This window comes from Lampris incognitus, chromosome 9 (assembly GCF_029633865.1).
Source record: "Lampris incognitus isolate fLamInc1 chromosome 9, fLamInc1.hap2, whole genome shotgun sequence".
In the NCBI taxonomy this organism is placed as follows: domain Eukaryota; kingdom Metazoa; phylum Chordata; class Actinopteri; order Lampriformes; family Lampridae; genus Lampris; species Lampris incognitus.
The window spans coordinates 17,859,863-17,875,542 of record NC_079219.1 but is presented as its reverse complement, the minus strand read 5'-3'; the positions used below and the strand labels follow the sequence as shown (position 1 = coordinate 17,875,542).

General features: G+C 40.2%; 1 protein-coding gene across 1 annotated transcript in view; it reads right to left on the bottom strand.

The window, feature by feature from the left end:
* Positions 1 to 2,579: 2,579 nt before the first annotated feature.
* The window catches only part of col14a1a (collagen, type XIV, alpha 1a), a 241,910-nt gene continuing 228,809 nt past the window's right edge, over positions 2,580 to 15,680 (bottom strand). Inside the window, exons 44-47 of the mRNA XM_056286930.1 lie at positions 15,087 to 15,278; positions 6,728 to 6,805; positions 5,062 to 5,217; positions 2,580 to 2,649 (exon numbers count right to left, since the gene is read on the bottom strand). Coding sequence (XP_056142905.1) covers positions 2,621 to 2,649; positions 5,062 to 5,217; positions 6,728 to 6,805; positions 15,087 to 15,278 — 455 coding nt within the window. The 3' untranslated portion in view covers positions 2,580 to 2,620. The remainder of the gene's footprint in view (positions 2,650 to 5,061; positions 5,218 to 6,727; positions 6,806 to 15,086; positions 15,279 to 15,680) is intronic.

Genomic DNA, 15,680 nt, shown 5'->3' with positions numbered 1-15,680 from the left:
ATGAAACCAGCATGGAAAGCAGGGGAACAAACAAGTTACCATTATCAAAAGCAGCCTTTACAAATGTCCATTGATTTTTGTCATCTGCAATGATCCAAAATGCTAAAATTAAATGATATCGCTACATACAACCAAAACAAGATGCACATTCAGATATAGGCTCAAAGGTTGGCTTCAAAAGTCACATGCAATTCACAAAAAATAGAAGGAATGTAGTCCTTAAATCAGCTGTGGATGGGCATAGATTCTCTTAGCTTTACATGGCCACGCAACAGTACAGTACAAACATAAATCAGGCACTTTTTTGACCCCCCCCCTCTGACAGAGATCTCATACAAGAGTCCATTAGGCTGTTCACTGTACACTCACCTGGTGGACCATACCACTAGGATACATATAGAGGACAGGGGGATGCTCACCACAGTTTCACGAATAGTTGGACTGTGTGTGTGTGTGTGTGTGTGTGTGTGTGTATCTACATCTACATTTCAATATCTGAATATATGTTCTTTGCATATGTGAATGCATATGTGTGCGTATAGTGTGTGTTTTGATATGCAGGGCTCAAGCACTTAGGGTGAGTCTATCTTTCCATCCTTCAATCCCTCTTCTTCCGATGCCTCTCTCCTCACTGTCCCCTATGGTGACGTCGCCGCGCTCTCTTCCAGTCACGTCACGTGAGAACCTCCTGATGACGCCGGGTGACCGTAGCTCCACATCCTCGGTGTGGGCAGGATTTGAACGATAGCCATGATGACCGTAGGGCACCGAGTTGGGTGGCTGTGGGTAGTACTGAGGGGGATAACCGTGGTAATAACGGTACTGTTCTTCCTCCTCCTCTTCATCGCCCTGCTCATTGTTGTAAGCCACAGCAGCAGGGTTGTAGGCCTGGTTGTAAGGTGGATTGTAGGACTGGTAGCCGCCATGTGGCAAGGGTTGGACTGGTATGGTGGGAACATTTGGGGTTAGTTTGGGAAGTATATTTCAAGTATCACGTGTGAGCTAGTAATCACCAGAGCTACCTGTGAGACGAGGTTTGGGTTGACTTTTGTGGGATGTGGTATTTGGTGCCACATTTTGGGGTTTCTGGTGTTAAAGCTAGAACCACCTCAAATGCAACAACCACAGCTAGGGCGAGGGCTTCAGAGCAGTTAGGAAGCAACCTGTTAGCAGGTCACTTGGTGTTATTTGGTAAGATGAAAAGAAGCTAATGGTCAGTGGGAAGGATGAACAAGTTAAATGTAAATTCATAGGGCTCAAAAATGGGTTTCTTGCTCCTTTTGGTGAAAAAAAAAGAATCATATATATATATATATATATATATATATATATATGATGATTTAAAAAAAATGTTTTTACTTTTTTTAGTGACAGAGAACTTAACGTGGATCCCCTGTGCTAAAATTGGGGCATCAGTCTTATTAATCTTTCCTGCTGAGTAAATGCAACTCAGCCCAGACTTACAGGACTGTATGTTGGTAGACATAAAACCCAGAATATTATAAAAAGCTCGACTAAATGTGTCATCAATAAAGCAGACTTGCTGAGATCGAAAATGTCATATTTCTCTCCGAATGTGGCCGGGGTTTGATTCATTTTCCACGCCAAGTCAGCGAGGAGCAGATCAATCTGGGTTGCATAAGGGCTGAAATTGAGATTTTCTGCCTCACCCACAAGATCTACACACAGGGCAGGTTACGAGAGAATGAAGCCAATCAACAACAGTTACTCATTGTCATGTAGCTGACTCATGGTGGCACACATGGGGTTTGTAAAGGAGAGCTTTTAGAGGGGAGCTGCATAGGCGGCAGGAGCAAAGTGTTCCCAAACATTGTGGGGTCAGAACAAGCAAGCGCTGACAGATGCCTCTTAAACCGAGAGGTGGTCATTATTAAAGCAGCAGGCTTTTCTTCTGTTTTTTTCCTTGATCTCAGGGGAAGGTAAGCCATTTTTCTTTTTTGTCTCCAAAACAGGCAAACGATAGCACTGCCATGTTAAGGAAAAAAAAAATAAAGAAAATATTTAATAAATCAAGCATTTGTTTATCTTATCTGAAGCTAAAAATGGACTGCCTTTATATATCAGATAAGTCGCCCACACAACATTTGACACCCGGTGTAGAGTTTGGGGGATGCTACTCTCCACTGCTGTTTTTAAAGAACAAATCGGGACCTTAACGTGAATTATAAGAAATCCTAAAATTGAGCCCCGTGTAATTTCGTGGACACTGATGTCACAAATGACGTAGTTGTATTAATATGCGGAGCCATTCCCTGGGTTGCAGTGTAAGGGAGGTGAAGTAGAGATAAAGGTTATCAGGCCGTCATATTAGTTGCCTGTTGAGATGTTACGTGTAACCAGATTGATCTCAGCAGTTCGAGTCCCAAGAGAAAAGTTGAAAAACGACTGCCCCTGCAGGAGGTTAAACACCGGGCTCGGCAGGAACCGTCCATCACGAGATGTACGCTGGGCCTTAAGGGGATCATTAAAGGATCCCTCAGTCTATCAGTTGCCTTAAAATGTTACTCTTTTTGTTAAGGGAGGAGGCGATGGACAGAGGTGAGAACAGGAGGAGGAGGAGGGAGAGGAGGACGGTTCGAGTGCTATAGGAGAATGGTCCTCAGTAGTCATTCTCATAGTCCTGTTGAGCTTCAGTCACAGAGGACGAGGACAGAGGGAGGGGGAGAAGGACAGAGAAAAAGATGTTAGCTTAACATCGTGAGGGATAAACAAGTCAACAACACCGACAAGTTTAGCCCGTTAAAACCACATCGACAGAACCGTCCCACCCGCCGGGGTTGTGGTTCTGAAGGTGGAGAAATACGATGTTTGAATCTTCAATGTTTTTGTTTTTTTTTTTGCCCCAAGTGATTGAAGATTCACACACAATTAACCATCACCAAAAATTAGCAACTGAAAAGAAATAGAAAGGGAGTGCAGAGGTGATAAAAGGTGTCAAATCTCTATTTCTCTTTCTGTATAAAGAAAGTGACAATAAAGATTTCCAACATGGCAAATAGTAGAACATAAACTGATCAACATAAGTACTGAATAAAAATTGTTGGCTAGCCATTTTTAAGACAGATTTTAGTACTTTTACTGACTACAGTGACTATAAAAATGAAAATAAAAAAATTCTTCCTCATATTTATTTTATTTTCTGTTTGGATTTTTTTTCTCCCTTTTTCTCCCCAGTTGTATCCGGCCAATTACCCCATTCTTCCGAGACATCCCGGTCGCTGTTCCACCCCCTCTGCTGATCCGAGGAGGGCTGCAGACTACCACATGCCTCCTCCCATACATGTGGAGTCGCCAGCCGCTTCTTTTCACCTGACAGTGAGGATTTTCGCCAGGGGGACGTAGTGCGTGAGAGGGTCACGCTATTCCCCCCAGTTCCCCTTCTCCTCCGAACAAGCGCCCTGACCGACCAGAGGAGGCGCTAGTGCAGCGACCAGGATATACACCCACATGCGGCTTCCCACCCGCAGACATGGCCAATTGTGTCTGTAGGGACGCCCAACCAAGTCAAGTCAATTTTATTTGTATAGCCCAATATCACAAATTACAAATTTGCCTTAGTGGGCTTAACAGCAACACGACATCCTGTCCTTAGACCCTCTCATCAGATAAGGAACAACTCTTTAAAAAGAAACCTTTAACAGGGGCAAAAAATAGCTGGGGGTAACACGGGGATTCGATCTGGCGATCCCTGTGTTGGTACGCAACGGAATAGACCGGCACACCACTCTCCTCATCTTTAAACGTACCCAATTTACTCAGCCAATGTATAGCCAATATTCATTTAAAGCACCTAAAATGACACACTAAAATCAATGTTTTTGTATCTTAAGTTAACAGATTTTCAATATATATACACACACACATACACACACGCACATGAGGTGGAATTTACCTGGGGAGAAACCTTTTAGCAATCTCAGGACGTGGAACAAAAATGAGGATATCAAAAATGTTGACGTTAAATAGTTAAAAATCTGTGTTACTTCAGTAGTAAGTAAAAAATAAATAAATAAATAAAACCCTGTATTTAAAAAGGAAAGAAATAGTGGAGTTTTTCTGATTCATAAAATAAAAATAGAAAACACTGTCTAGAATATCCCCAGTAGTCCACAGATGAGTTCAGTGGATGAAGTAATGTCTCACATTAGCAGCGTTCAACAGACAATACGTCGTGAAGACTTGTCTGTCAGATGTGTAATGGTTTGGTTGAGATGGCACAAGACAAAAGCCCCTCTTTATAAATCTAGCCAAGCACACTGTGAACCTCCTATAAAGCACTTGGTGCTGTGGATATTCAACACAATAAAACTCTGTGTGTATGTGTGTGTGTGTGTGTGTATGTGTGTGTAAGATCACAGTGTGGACAAATAACCACGATCAGTGACACAGTTACCTTTAAAGCCAACAATGTGGCTTAGAGTGTATAAATTTCACAGTGGAACAACTCTATAAAAGCCTTATTACGCTGGGAGCTTTATGGGGACAATAACCGAGAGTCTGCCACCACTGTAAAAAAACACTTTTTTAAATGTTTCACAAAAAATAAAATAAAAATACAACATGGAAAGACCAGGCAGGATTAGATCATTAAGTTGTTTGCTGGTGAAATGATCAATTATAGAAATTAACCAAAGGTCTGAATTAATCCCACAATAAAGGGGTATAGAAAGCTGGTATTTGTTCAAAAGCCAAGCAAAGGTCTCATATTGTCTCTTGAAAACAGCAAATGACAAAATATATATGTATATAAATTGACCCCACTTGCTTGAGAAGGCTTGATTTCTTTGGTGCGACACTTCTTCCACATATGATCCACAGATTTCCTACTGTGACTGCGTTCAGCACAACATCATAATCAGATTACATGTGTCATGTTATGAGACAGGAACCTCATACAGTAGGTGATGAACTCTGTGTGCCTTCATAATCGGAGATGTACGTATACATGACATAATGTGTCTGCATGCGTGTTCCCATCAGTGTGCTAACTCAATGGCGAGACCCCTGATGGTTGTCTACTGATAATCTATTGATAATTACCTCCGACGTTGTATCCCACACATGAGCTCTGGTCACAGTAGCCTGGTGAGCCGGCTGATCCTGTGGCACCTGGAGTCCCCGGTCTGCCTGGAGATCCCTGGCTACCAGGCCTTCCAGGGGGTCCCTGACTGCCTGTCCTACCTTCACCTGGTATACCTGAGGATGGAGTAAATGTTGGAAAGGAGGGGGGGAGAACTTTTCAGCTTATTTTTTTTAGAGATTCCCCCCCCCCCTTTTCTCCCCAATTGTACTTCCTGTAGCCATCGCTGCTCCACCCCCTCTGCCAATCTGGGGAGGGCTGCAGACTACCACATGCCTCCTCCGATACATGTGGAGTCACCATCTGCTTCTTTTCACCTGACAGTGAGAAGTTTTGCCAGGGGGATGTAGCACGTGGGAGGATCACACTATTTCCCCCAGTCCCCCCCCCCCCCGAACAGGCGCCCCAACTGATCAGAGGAGGCACTAGTGTAGCGACCAGGACACATACCCACATCTGGCTTCCCACCCGCAGACGCGGCCAATTGTCTCTGTAGGGACGCCCAAACAGGCCGGAGGTAACTTTTGAGCCTATTAAATCAGTCTTCACTACACTGAGCACTGAAAATTGAACAGCTGATGGAAAAGTGTGACAATGAATAGAGTGAGAGAAAATGTCTTGTGCAAAAGGAAAAAAAAATGTCATCGCCGTCACATTTTTTTTACTCTTCTTTCATTTCCTCTATTATTATTGTCATTATTATTATTATACATACGTGTTGTTGTTAGATTACTGTGACGTATGAGATAATGGAGGGAGAAAAATGTTGCTTCATTTCTGTATATTTACGATAGTGCTGACTATCCTGAAGGCAGGCATAGACATAATATTGTTGAAAGCTAAAATGTGGTATTTCCCTTTAAACAGAGAGCTCTGTTTTATGTTTGTACAGTCGAAAGTGCTCCATCAGGACTCATTTTAGCAGTCAGCAGAAATATGAAATCAATATTTTTTTGTGGATTTCATTCGCCGAGTGCTAAAATTATCATCCCACAAATGTTCCAGAGAAGCCTAGTGGATAATGGGACAGCATACTGCCCTATGCCACACTTTTTTAATAAAGATATTTTCTTGTACTGACTTTACGAAATACTAGCTTTATCATATTTTTCTTTTCATATCAGTTATTTGATCATAGAAAAAGTTTCTGGGGAGTTGTTCGGAGAGTATTGATCTCAGAACACTGGACAAAAAACAATTCTACATTGACTTTTTGTTTTTCATTAGACAAACCTCAGCTCTATAGCATACAATGAGATCAATACAGAGAAGTGTATTCTATCAAAATAAGCACGGTCAAAAATATCTTGCTAGTCTTAACGGAGATTCATCAGCTAGAAAATCCCATTAATAGTAAAGTAAATCCCTCAAACATTAGGATCCTGTCCTCTTCTGTTCTTATTGTATTTGAAAAGTTTGTCTTTGCTCTGCAAAAACATACCAAAAAGAACATTCGTCCAGTTCAGTCAGTAGATGTCCAGTAGTGGAAGAATAAATCTGAAACTAAATGGTCATGTGCACAATGAGTGAGAGCTCTGTGAACATTATTCTGTGTGTATTGGATGTGTTTGGATCATCCCTTTGTGTGTGTGGGTGTGTGTGTGTGTGTGTTTATGTGTGTCATACCTGGGGGTCCAGGTGGTCCTCGAGGTCCCTGAATTCCAACCCCTTGACTCCCCTTTTCTCCTTTCTCTCCTGGAAGACCTGGAAACACACAGTTACAACAGATTAAAATGAAGCTCAAAGCAATATCTCACTTTGGTAAAACTTTTATAGATTTTGGCGCACATAATCCCTCAAAGATTTATCAACAAGTCAGCCAGCAATGTTGGTTGTGCCAATGTTGGTGCTGAATTGCAGATTTTTGTACAAAATATGCTGGATAAATAATACGCCACTGATGAAGTTCATAAAATTAATGGTGAAGCCTGGATATTGGCATGATAAGTGTACATTGCTGTCTAGCGGTACAGCTTCTCATGTGACCTCCATTTCTTTTCACACATTTTTATGTCAGTGAACTGCATAAAACTGGTTACTGGTCATTTTCCTTTTTTTCTCCATTTAGATTGCTTCTATGTATATTTTGTGTTATACTATATTCATGGAGTCTTGGTGACAATGGGCCTCACTCACAAACAGTGCGTACACACGTTTTAAGCACAAATCCAAGATTCGTTAATATTTTCTTACCTGAATTTGTTCTTATTCTGCGAACAAATTTAGAACTGCCTCAGACCATGTGTATGCACAAATGATAAAGGCCCCGCTGTCTTAGAAAATGTAAACACACACCTTTTAACTAAATGCATAGCATATAAAAACCACGTTCATTAAAAAAAAGGCTTTAACAGACCACTGTATTTAAAACTGGTAATTTACTAATGTATCGGCCAAACTTATTTAATAAACATTAAATTGACACCTTTTCATCCTAACAAATTATTGCCGTAATTAAAATATTCAACCATAAAAACTGAGTCTTAGCTTACAATGGAGTATGTGAGAATTTCCATGTTGAAATGTAACAGTTTTGGTTTTTATTGTTTTTATTGACTTGGCCTATAATGATTGGCTACTCCCACCAATTTCTAATGCCATCAATTTGTGCATATGTAGCTTCTGGATCGCCACCTTGCCGTGGTGGAGAAGCTTGCATGTACCAATGATCCCAAGAGCTATGCCGTCAGGAGCTTGGCTCCTGGTAAGGTCACCCAAGGCGGATACGTCAAGGGGGAGGTTTCAGATGAAGTGCGATCCAACAAAGACCTCAACAGGGGAACTGGCGAAGGATGTCCCCAGGTCACAACAGCAGTGAAGGTGGATGAAGGCTGCAACAGAGGGTGGTCCCCAACTGTTTTGGTTCTCCTTGACATTGGACTCTGGCCACTCCCTGCCAAGGACCGTGTGGTGGCTGCACGCGCATCTGCCTCTCCACGTAAAGAGCTGTCACATGCAGGTGTCCTACCATTATGTGGCTCCATGATCGGCCTCGATCCCCACCTGAGGACCCAGAGGGACCCAGAGGCAGGATGGTCATACTTGACCCTGAGTGACCACCGATGACAGCGATACATATGTAGTCAATGTGCAACTGAGTAATCTGTAGCCTATTAAAATGCATGCAGGGTATATAAAGGATTCTGATTCACCTCCATGTAAGTATTAAAATGGCATATCTAGCCGTGCAGGAAGCTATTGGAGCCCAAGCCTCGCTCTCTTTTTTCTTTTCTTTTTACCATTGCATACCAGAAGAAACAATACAGAAAAATGTGCCTTTTCTGGCTTCTACCTCCAATATGATGGTTTCAATTTCTTCACTGGTGAAATTCGTTTTCTTTTTGTCTTTAGGGGCCATGCTTCTTTCTTCCTCCAACAGTTTCACTGCTTTCTCCATGATACGCCTCTAGGCAAATGTATTTCCTTATATAAAGAAATGGGGGTGTGGCAGTATGCTTATTGAAAATAGTGGGCATGCGCCTGTCAATTTAGAATGATTCTGATTCACTATATTTTTTTTCTCCCAAAAACTTATTAACAACATGGAGGTATACAATTTTATACAGAAAAAAGCAACTTTGTACAGGCAAGGGGAGTTCAAAGACCATTCGTTTTAAGTCCTTTCAGAGTTCAAATAAAATGTACTTTCTTTAAAATATCATAAGTCTTTATAGCTTTTTTGTTTTTCACATTTTCAATTAAGATGAGCTTGTCTGTGGAAGTTAGCTAATTTAATTGGTATTTTGTCAACAGAAAAATTAGATTTTAACAAAAAAAAAATCAATGCCACCAGTAGAATTAAATAAATATGCGAGAAAAGCATACCAGATACTGTTGGGATTATTTAAAAATTATATAAGCCACTTAAACTTAAAAGTATCATTCCATAAATTAATATCCAAGACTTCAAGACCACCTTGTACTTTATTACCTCTAATAACTTTTTTTTTATTAAGATATATGGTTCCCCCCCCCCCTCCAAATGTAATCATATACCATCTTATCCAGTTCCTTAGTAACATTTGTTGGGACACTGAGCGACAATGATGCATATACTGATCTAGAGATTCCTTCTGTTTTGGATAACAGAACCCTACCAAATATGGAAATATCTCTCATTAACCACGGATTAAATTTCAATTTTGTTTTTTTCAATAATAGGATAAAAATTTAATTTAGATCATCGTTCCAAATTCTTACAAATAACAATACCTAAGTCATTCACCTTTTCTTTAATTGGGATCCCATAACAATCTGACAGATCATAAGGTTTAATTGGGAATAAGACAGATTTATCCAAGTTGATCTTTAAACCTGAAACATTAGTAAATTGCATTTATGCAAGCCACTGCTTTTGAAACCTGACTTTGGTCTTTCAGAAAAATGGCAGTCTCATCTGCTAGTTATCAAAGTTTGAAATTCTTCCCTACTGCATTTATTCCTACAAAGGGTGATTATTTTATGAGTAGCCATTGCTTGCGTAACAAAAATAAAAATGGAGATACTAGACAGCCTTATCTAATACCACGACAAATGTTAAAATTTTCTGATCTACCATATATTAACTTCACAGAGCTGGAACAGCAATAATATAGAGTCTGAATTGCATTTTTAAAATATTTTCTAAAACCAAAAAAGGGAACGGCTTTAAAGATAAACTCATGTTCAATCGTGTCAAAAGCCTTGTAGAAGTCAATAAACAAAATAAAACGTTCATCAGGTATTAGATTATTATAATCTATCATATCCAGTATCAAACGAATATTAACACTAATATGTCTCTTTTGCATAAAACTGGATTCATTTATTCATGTATTTCATTTGTACTTCATTTATTATCTGATTTAATCCTTGTTTCAGTTTCCTGGCAAAAACCAAAGCAAATAATTTACCATCTTTGTTAAGTAGACTAATGGGTCTCCCATTTTCAATGTGTAGTCTGTCTTTATTTGTCTTGGGAATTAATGTAATGGCCCCTTGCAAGCTCACCCTTTTGAATAGATTCTCTAAACATGGCTAATAAGAAATGTGCATGTTTTGAGATGAAGATCTTATAAAATTCCCCTGTCAGACCATCGTTACCTGGGGATTTGTTACCTTTAAGATATTTAATACACAACAATTAAAGATAAAGATAGCTCCTTTTCACAAAAATCTTTAAAGTCATCATTTATTTTATTTGTCTGAATCAAAATATTGCCTAAGAAGAACACAATATGAGAAGGTGCAAGGGCTTAAGAATATAAGTTTTGATAAAACGGAGCTACATGTTGAGAAATTACTTTAGGATAATTAGTTGTCATGCCATTAACCATCAACTTACTTATTGCTGCAAATTCTGCATTTCTCTGTTTTTTTCTTGCCTTGTTCACCATTTACATCTTAATCTAATTAAGGCACCCCTAGTTTTCTTCTTATAAATATTGTCTAACTGGCTCTGTAGCAAATTCATATTCAGTACCTCTTGGCTAGTTAAATTACCACAATTTTTCATTTGCAGATCTAAAATGTCTTCGATCATTTTAATTTATGTATCTCTTTTTAATTTTGCTAATAATTTGCCTTTCTTAATAGCAACCTTGCGAATTACATATTTCATTAATTCCCAAAAATATCCATATGTACCTATAGCACATGTCTGATTCCAATACTTATCCATAATATTGTTAATTTCCAATTTAAGGTCTTCATTTTTCAGTAAAGATCTGATTTACTAACATACGCATTGTGTCAAGAACAAAATTGGTCAGTGCACACGTCACGAATGCAATGGTAATTTTGGATGCAAACTTATTTTGTGTGCAAAGTAAGAACATTTGAATGAGGCCCAGTGAATTTAAAACAGGATCAGACTCCATATTTTTGTCTTTCACGATGGTCACAATGTATGGCAATCATAATGCCATACATTCTTGCTGTGTCTTGTCCGGGAGACTGGCAACACTGCCAAGTATGATCCCGACCAATCATTGTTTGCTGCCTTGCATGAATTCATAGGTCATCTGGAAGGAGGGTCAAGAAATTGTCAATCATGGCTACAGAAACACTGTGTGATGCTGGTGGTCTTGTGTTCTAAAATGAAAAAGAAAAGAAAGAAAAAACGATTGTGGACACTGTTACGGCCAGTGCTACTGGGGAATAATAACCTAGCATAGTAGGTTAACCAGCTACTCACTGGGTTGCTGAAGTGCCTCCGCTATTTCTCGCCAACATTTAGCCTATCTTTTTTGACTCTGTCATGCTGCCTTCTCGATGAAATGTAAAAAAGGCAGGGGTATTGTTGCCACTGCTCAATGAACCTTTCCTTGGTTTTGTCATTCCACCTGACAGTAGCAATAACAGCATCACTTTCTCTTTGCCATGTTTACATATGTGCACCAAAGAGCACTCTGTCATCCTAATGGTCAAGGTCAAGGAAAACGTCGTAGGAGTTGTCCGACTAGGCAGGTAAATACAAAAAATTGTGACATGCTAGACTTTTCGTCGGGGTATGTGGGCATCCTAGAAACCACATTGCTGTTTTTTGATTATGTCACACTACAAGGGGTCAAGATGCCCTTTTGTTGTTCCTGACGTTAATAATCGGGCCCGATGCTGGACATTTGTTGGCGATGACAAAATCGTGTAATCGTGTAGTCTGATCCCGGCATAAAGACACCCTGTTTAACATGTACTTTAGAGCAAATTTCTACACTATGGCTGCTTAATCTAGAAATATTCTCTTTTCTATTCCTGGCTGGTTTTTTTTATACATTTATTTCTAGTTTTTCCCCTTATCCCACCCGATTAACCCAATGGCATATGGCCGGAACTCTTATCGAATAACTCCCCTGGCTCCCGTTTCCACAGGAAGGAGATAGTTGTAACACCAGCTTCCTTCAAACTTGTGTCAGCTGCTCTCGCTATTTTACACGCTGAAGCCTCCTCGCATGGATTGCATCACCTTCAGGCCGCGAAGGAGGCGTAGGGAGAATGCTTTCAGTTGCTTGGCTGCAGGCGCCCGGGTGGGCCAGAGGGGTCGCTGGAGAACGACGAGTCCCCGAACAATACACCGATCTACACCCACTATCCCTCGGGTAAGGGTGGCCTAATGAATGCCTTACCCCGTGGACGCTCTGGCCGTGACCGGTTACGGTGAGTCTGGGATACGAACCTCCCAGCCACATGACGAGCGGACTGCAAGAACGGCGGTTTATTCCGCTCGGCCACCAGAGCGGCTACTCCTGGCTGGTTTAATCACAGTCTCAACATACTGTATGGGGAACCTATATATTTTTTCTGTATTATAGTATGTATTGTAGCGACCGGGGAAGGTGGTTGCTCTGACTGCTGGTGGCGCCGCGCTGGGGGAATGCAAGGGCTCATGGGACTGCTGGTGTTAGTTGAAATTGTTGATTTATGTGTTTAAATGTTGTGTTCATGTTTTGGTTATCGTGTTGTTTGTTTGGGGGTTAGACTTGGACTGGGTAGAGGACTGTTACTGACTGACTGACCTTAGGACTGTGACTTAGCCTGATGTCGCCAGTTATGACCTTGGGAGGAAGTCGTTGTGTGTTGTCAGTTCTGGTCTGTTCTGGCCTTTGTGAAAATAAAAGAGCACTCTCGGGGTCATGTCTCTCAACTCATTCTTCCACACTGGCTCGCCAGTATTATATTATATACATATAATGTAACAGAGGCCTTGTAATCGTGTCTGTTTTTTCACATGAGCCTTAGAGATGACTTTTTCAAGGCTTGATGCTCTAATATCAGCGTAAATGTAAATAGGCTGCATCTGAATGAGCTATAGTTATTGTGTTTTAGAAGAAGAGACAAGTCCATCTGCCTTAAGTATAATAGGTCTAATATTATTAAACAAGCTGCAGATCTTGGACCTCAACAGTGCACTCCAGTTGTTGTTTTCTTTGGAAAACAGTAGACTAGTTTGCGCTCACCCCAATACAAAGTGCTGTAGTGATTTGAGAAGGGGGCAAAAAAAAAAAAAATCTAAACCACTCTTTGTTTTAGAGCATAGGAGGAAGTGGTTAACCTGGGTATTTCCCCAACAATATGGTTGAATAAATTCTAGCTTTGTTAAAGGTTCTCCATCTGCATAGTAATACTATAAGTGGCAGTGTGTGTTTGTGTGTGTGTGTGTGTGTGTGTGTGTGTGTGTGTGTGTGTGTGTGTGTGTGTGTGTGTGTGTGTGTGTGTGTGTGTGTGTGTTGAGGGGGGGGGTTCTGGAGGAAGAAGTAACAGTTATCTTCAGGACTGCTTCTGTTGAGAGGGCCTGTGACAGAAAAATGGTGGAATTATATTTCTGCCTTAGGACTGGAATGAATCTCAATGTAGCCTTAAGCTCCAACTGTGCTGCAAAAACATATCTATCGTTTAACCTTGCATTGTGTCTTAAAAAAATACAAAAAGTTATAACTTGTTGATAAGACTTGAAAAACATTGGTTTCTACTGAAAGGAACCGAATTTTTTTATACTTCTTTACAGAATAAATCTTGAGAACAAAATACCAATTATGATGAGGATTTGTTTGCAGTGTGTGTTGGTTTGTCAAGTATGTCAGCTACTAGCCCAACAGAAAAAAGATTAAATAAACTAACAGGTAGAAACTTAAAGCAAGCCTTTTATTTCTTTTACAGGTTTTAACTATGTCCTTTTCAAAATAAAAGGGACAATATGTTGCCTTCAACTTGTTGGATCATGAAGCTGCAGAAGCTAATGATTTAGTTACCTAACAGTTAGCGGGTCAATCTCTTGGTTTCGAACAGGTAATACAACAGTATAATGACAGAGGAAAAGATAACACCATTGGGAGTGTCAACATTTTCCTCTGATATATTGTTAAATTACTTAAAAAGCCTCTAAAACTACATTTATACTTACCATACACTGCAAAATAGATGTCTGTGGGCTCCGTCATTTAAAAAAAAAACCCAAACTAATATCATGTCACAAATTGTGAACAAAGAGCTAACAGAAAATCCCCACTTCCAAAGCCATGAATATAGACAGTGATCATTCATATGGACTCTTTTCATGAACATAAGTACGGCCTTATTTGAAGGCGCTATTATTCAAGCACCATGCGCAAAATGAGGGATCCTATTTTCCCTAGAGCTTTCCCCATTTGACTAGATTAGTTATTGTAAGACTCCTAATATCTGCAAATGTTGTTTTCCAGGAAAATTATATTCAAATGTCATGTTTTAATAGCAAATTGGAAATAATTTGTTCCACAATGTATTACTTTATCTGTTGCTTTGTGAACCTGGGTTGACAGTCCCTGACTTACACTAGGCTTTTAGTGAATGCTCCAGATCTCTACAGCGACTGACTGTTAAAGACTAGCCCCAGCTATCTACAGCAAGGATTTTATGAACAATACTTTCGTATTTTTCAGAGTTCATCTGATGCTAATCCATCTGATGCTAATCTCCCAAAAAATAAGAGATCAGCATGGGCAGAAACGACTCTGTGCCACCTCTTTGTTCTTGTTGGGAGTCATAAACATATACCATGTTTTAGCGTGTGCTAACACATTACTGGCACTATAGGTTATACATGTTAAGATGTAACAAACTGTATTTGCTTGTTTCTTTTTCGCTCTCCTTTGCTTTCCTTCTTTTTAAATGGGTTGTCCATTCTTACTAGTCAGTCTGGTTGACGTCTGTTTTTCTGTACCCTCTTAACATGGAGAAATGCACACCTGGTTGGACAATACAAATATCCTTGTTGCTTTCAGGCTTAAACCCATATTGCCAACCTTCCTGGGCAGATTTCAAATGGTGGAATTGATAGGCTTTCAATTGATTTCACCAGTTGATGGTCACAATGATCTATTAAATCACTGTATATTTCTAAAGTTAACTGCGCTGATAGGTAGGTACACTCTGTGACCAGAATAAGAGATGTGTTTACCCTGTATGCCTGAACAAATACCCTCAATTACAGGGTTTCACTCTTTCCCTGCTTCCCTCCTTTCTCTCTCACCTCTCTCCCCTGGTCGTCCATTCTGGGCGTTGGTACCAGGGAAGCCTGGTCTGCCGGGTGGACCCTGCTCTCCCTGTGGTCCTGCGGGTCCTGTCCTACCAGGCTCTCCAGGCGGCCCTGGCACTGTTCGGACTGATGCTGCTGGCTGGACAGGGATCTGGTTTAGGATCGAGTTATAGCGGGACAGGTGGCCTGGAGTGTAGAGGGATGTAATGGGGGGGGGGGATCCACACAACATACCTAATTAGTTTCTTATAAGGTCTGTCCTTAACTTGACTGTTGTTTCTTGTTTGATATCGGTGAGCCCCCTGGTAGGTGATTAAGATGAAATATAATAGGGATAATTTAGTGACAAAAAGCTTTATTTCTGCTGCGTTTACTGCTGTTATTACTTACCTTATTATAGGTAGTATTACTTATGCTATAACTGCTAATCATAATAATTTTATGGAGAGAAGAAATAAGGTATATGTAAGAGATAGTATGTAAAGATGTCTTTATCTTTACACGTCACCACGTGTGAAAGACATGAGAAGACAAGATGGTAGAGAGGAGATGAAAGCAAAGACCTGACTGCTATCATATTTTACAAAG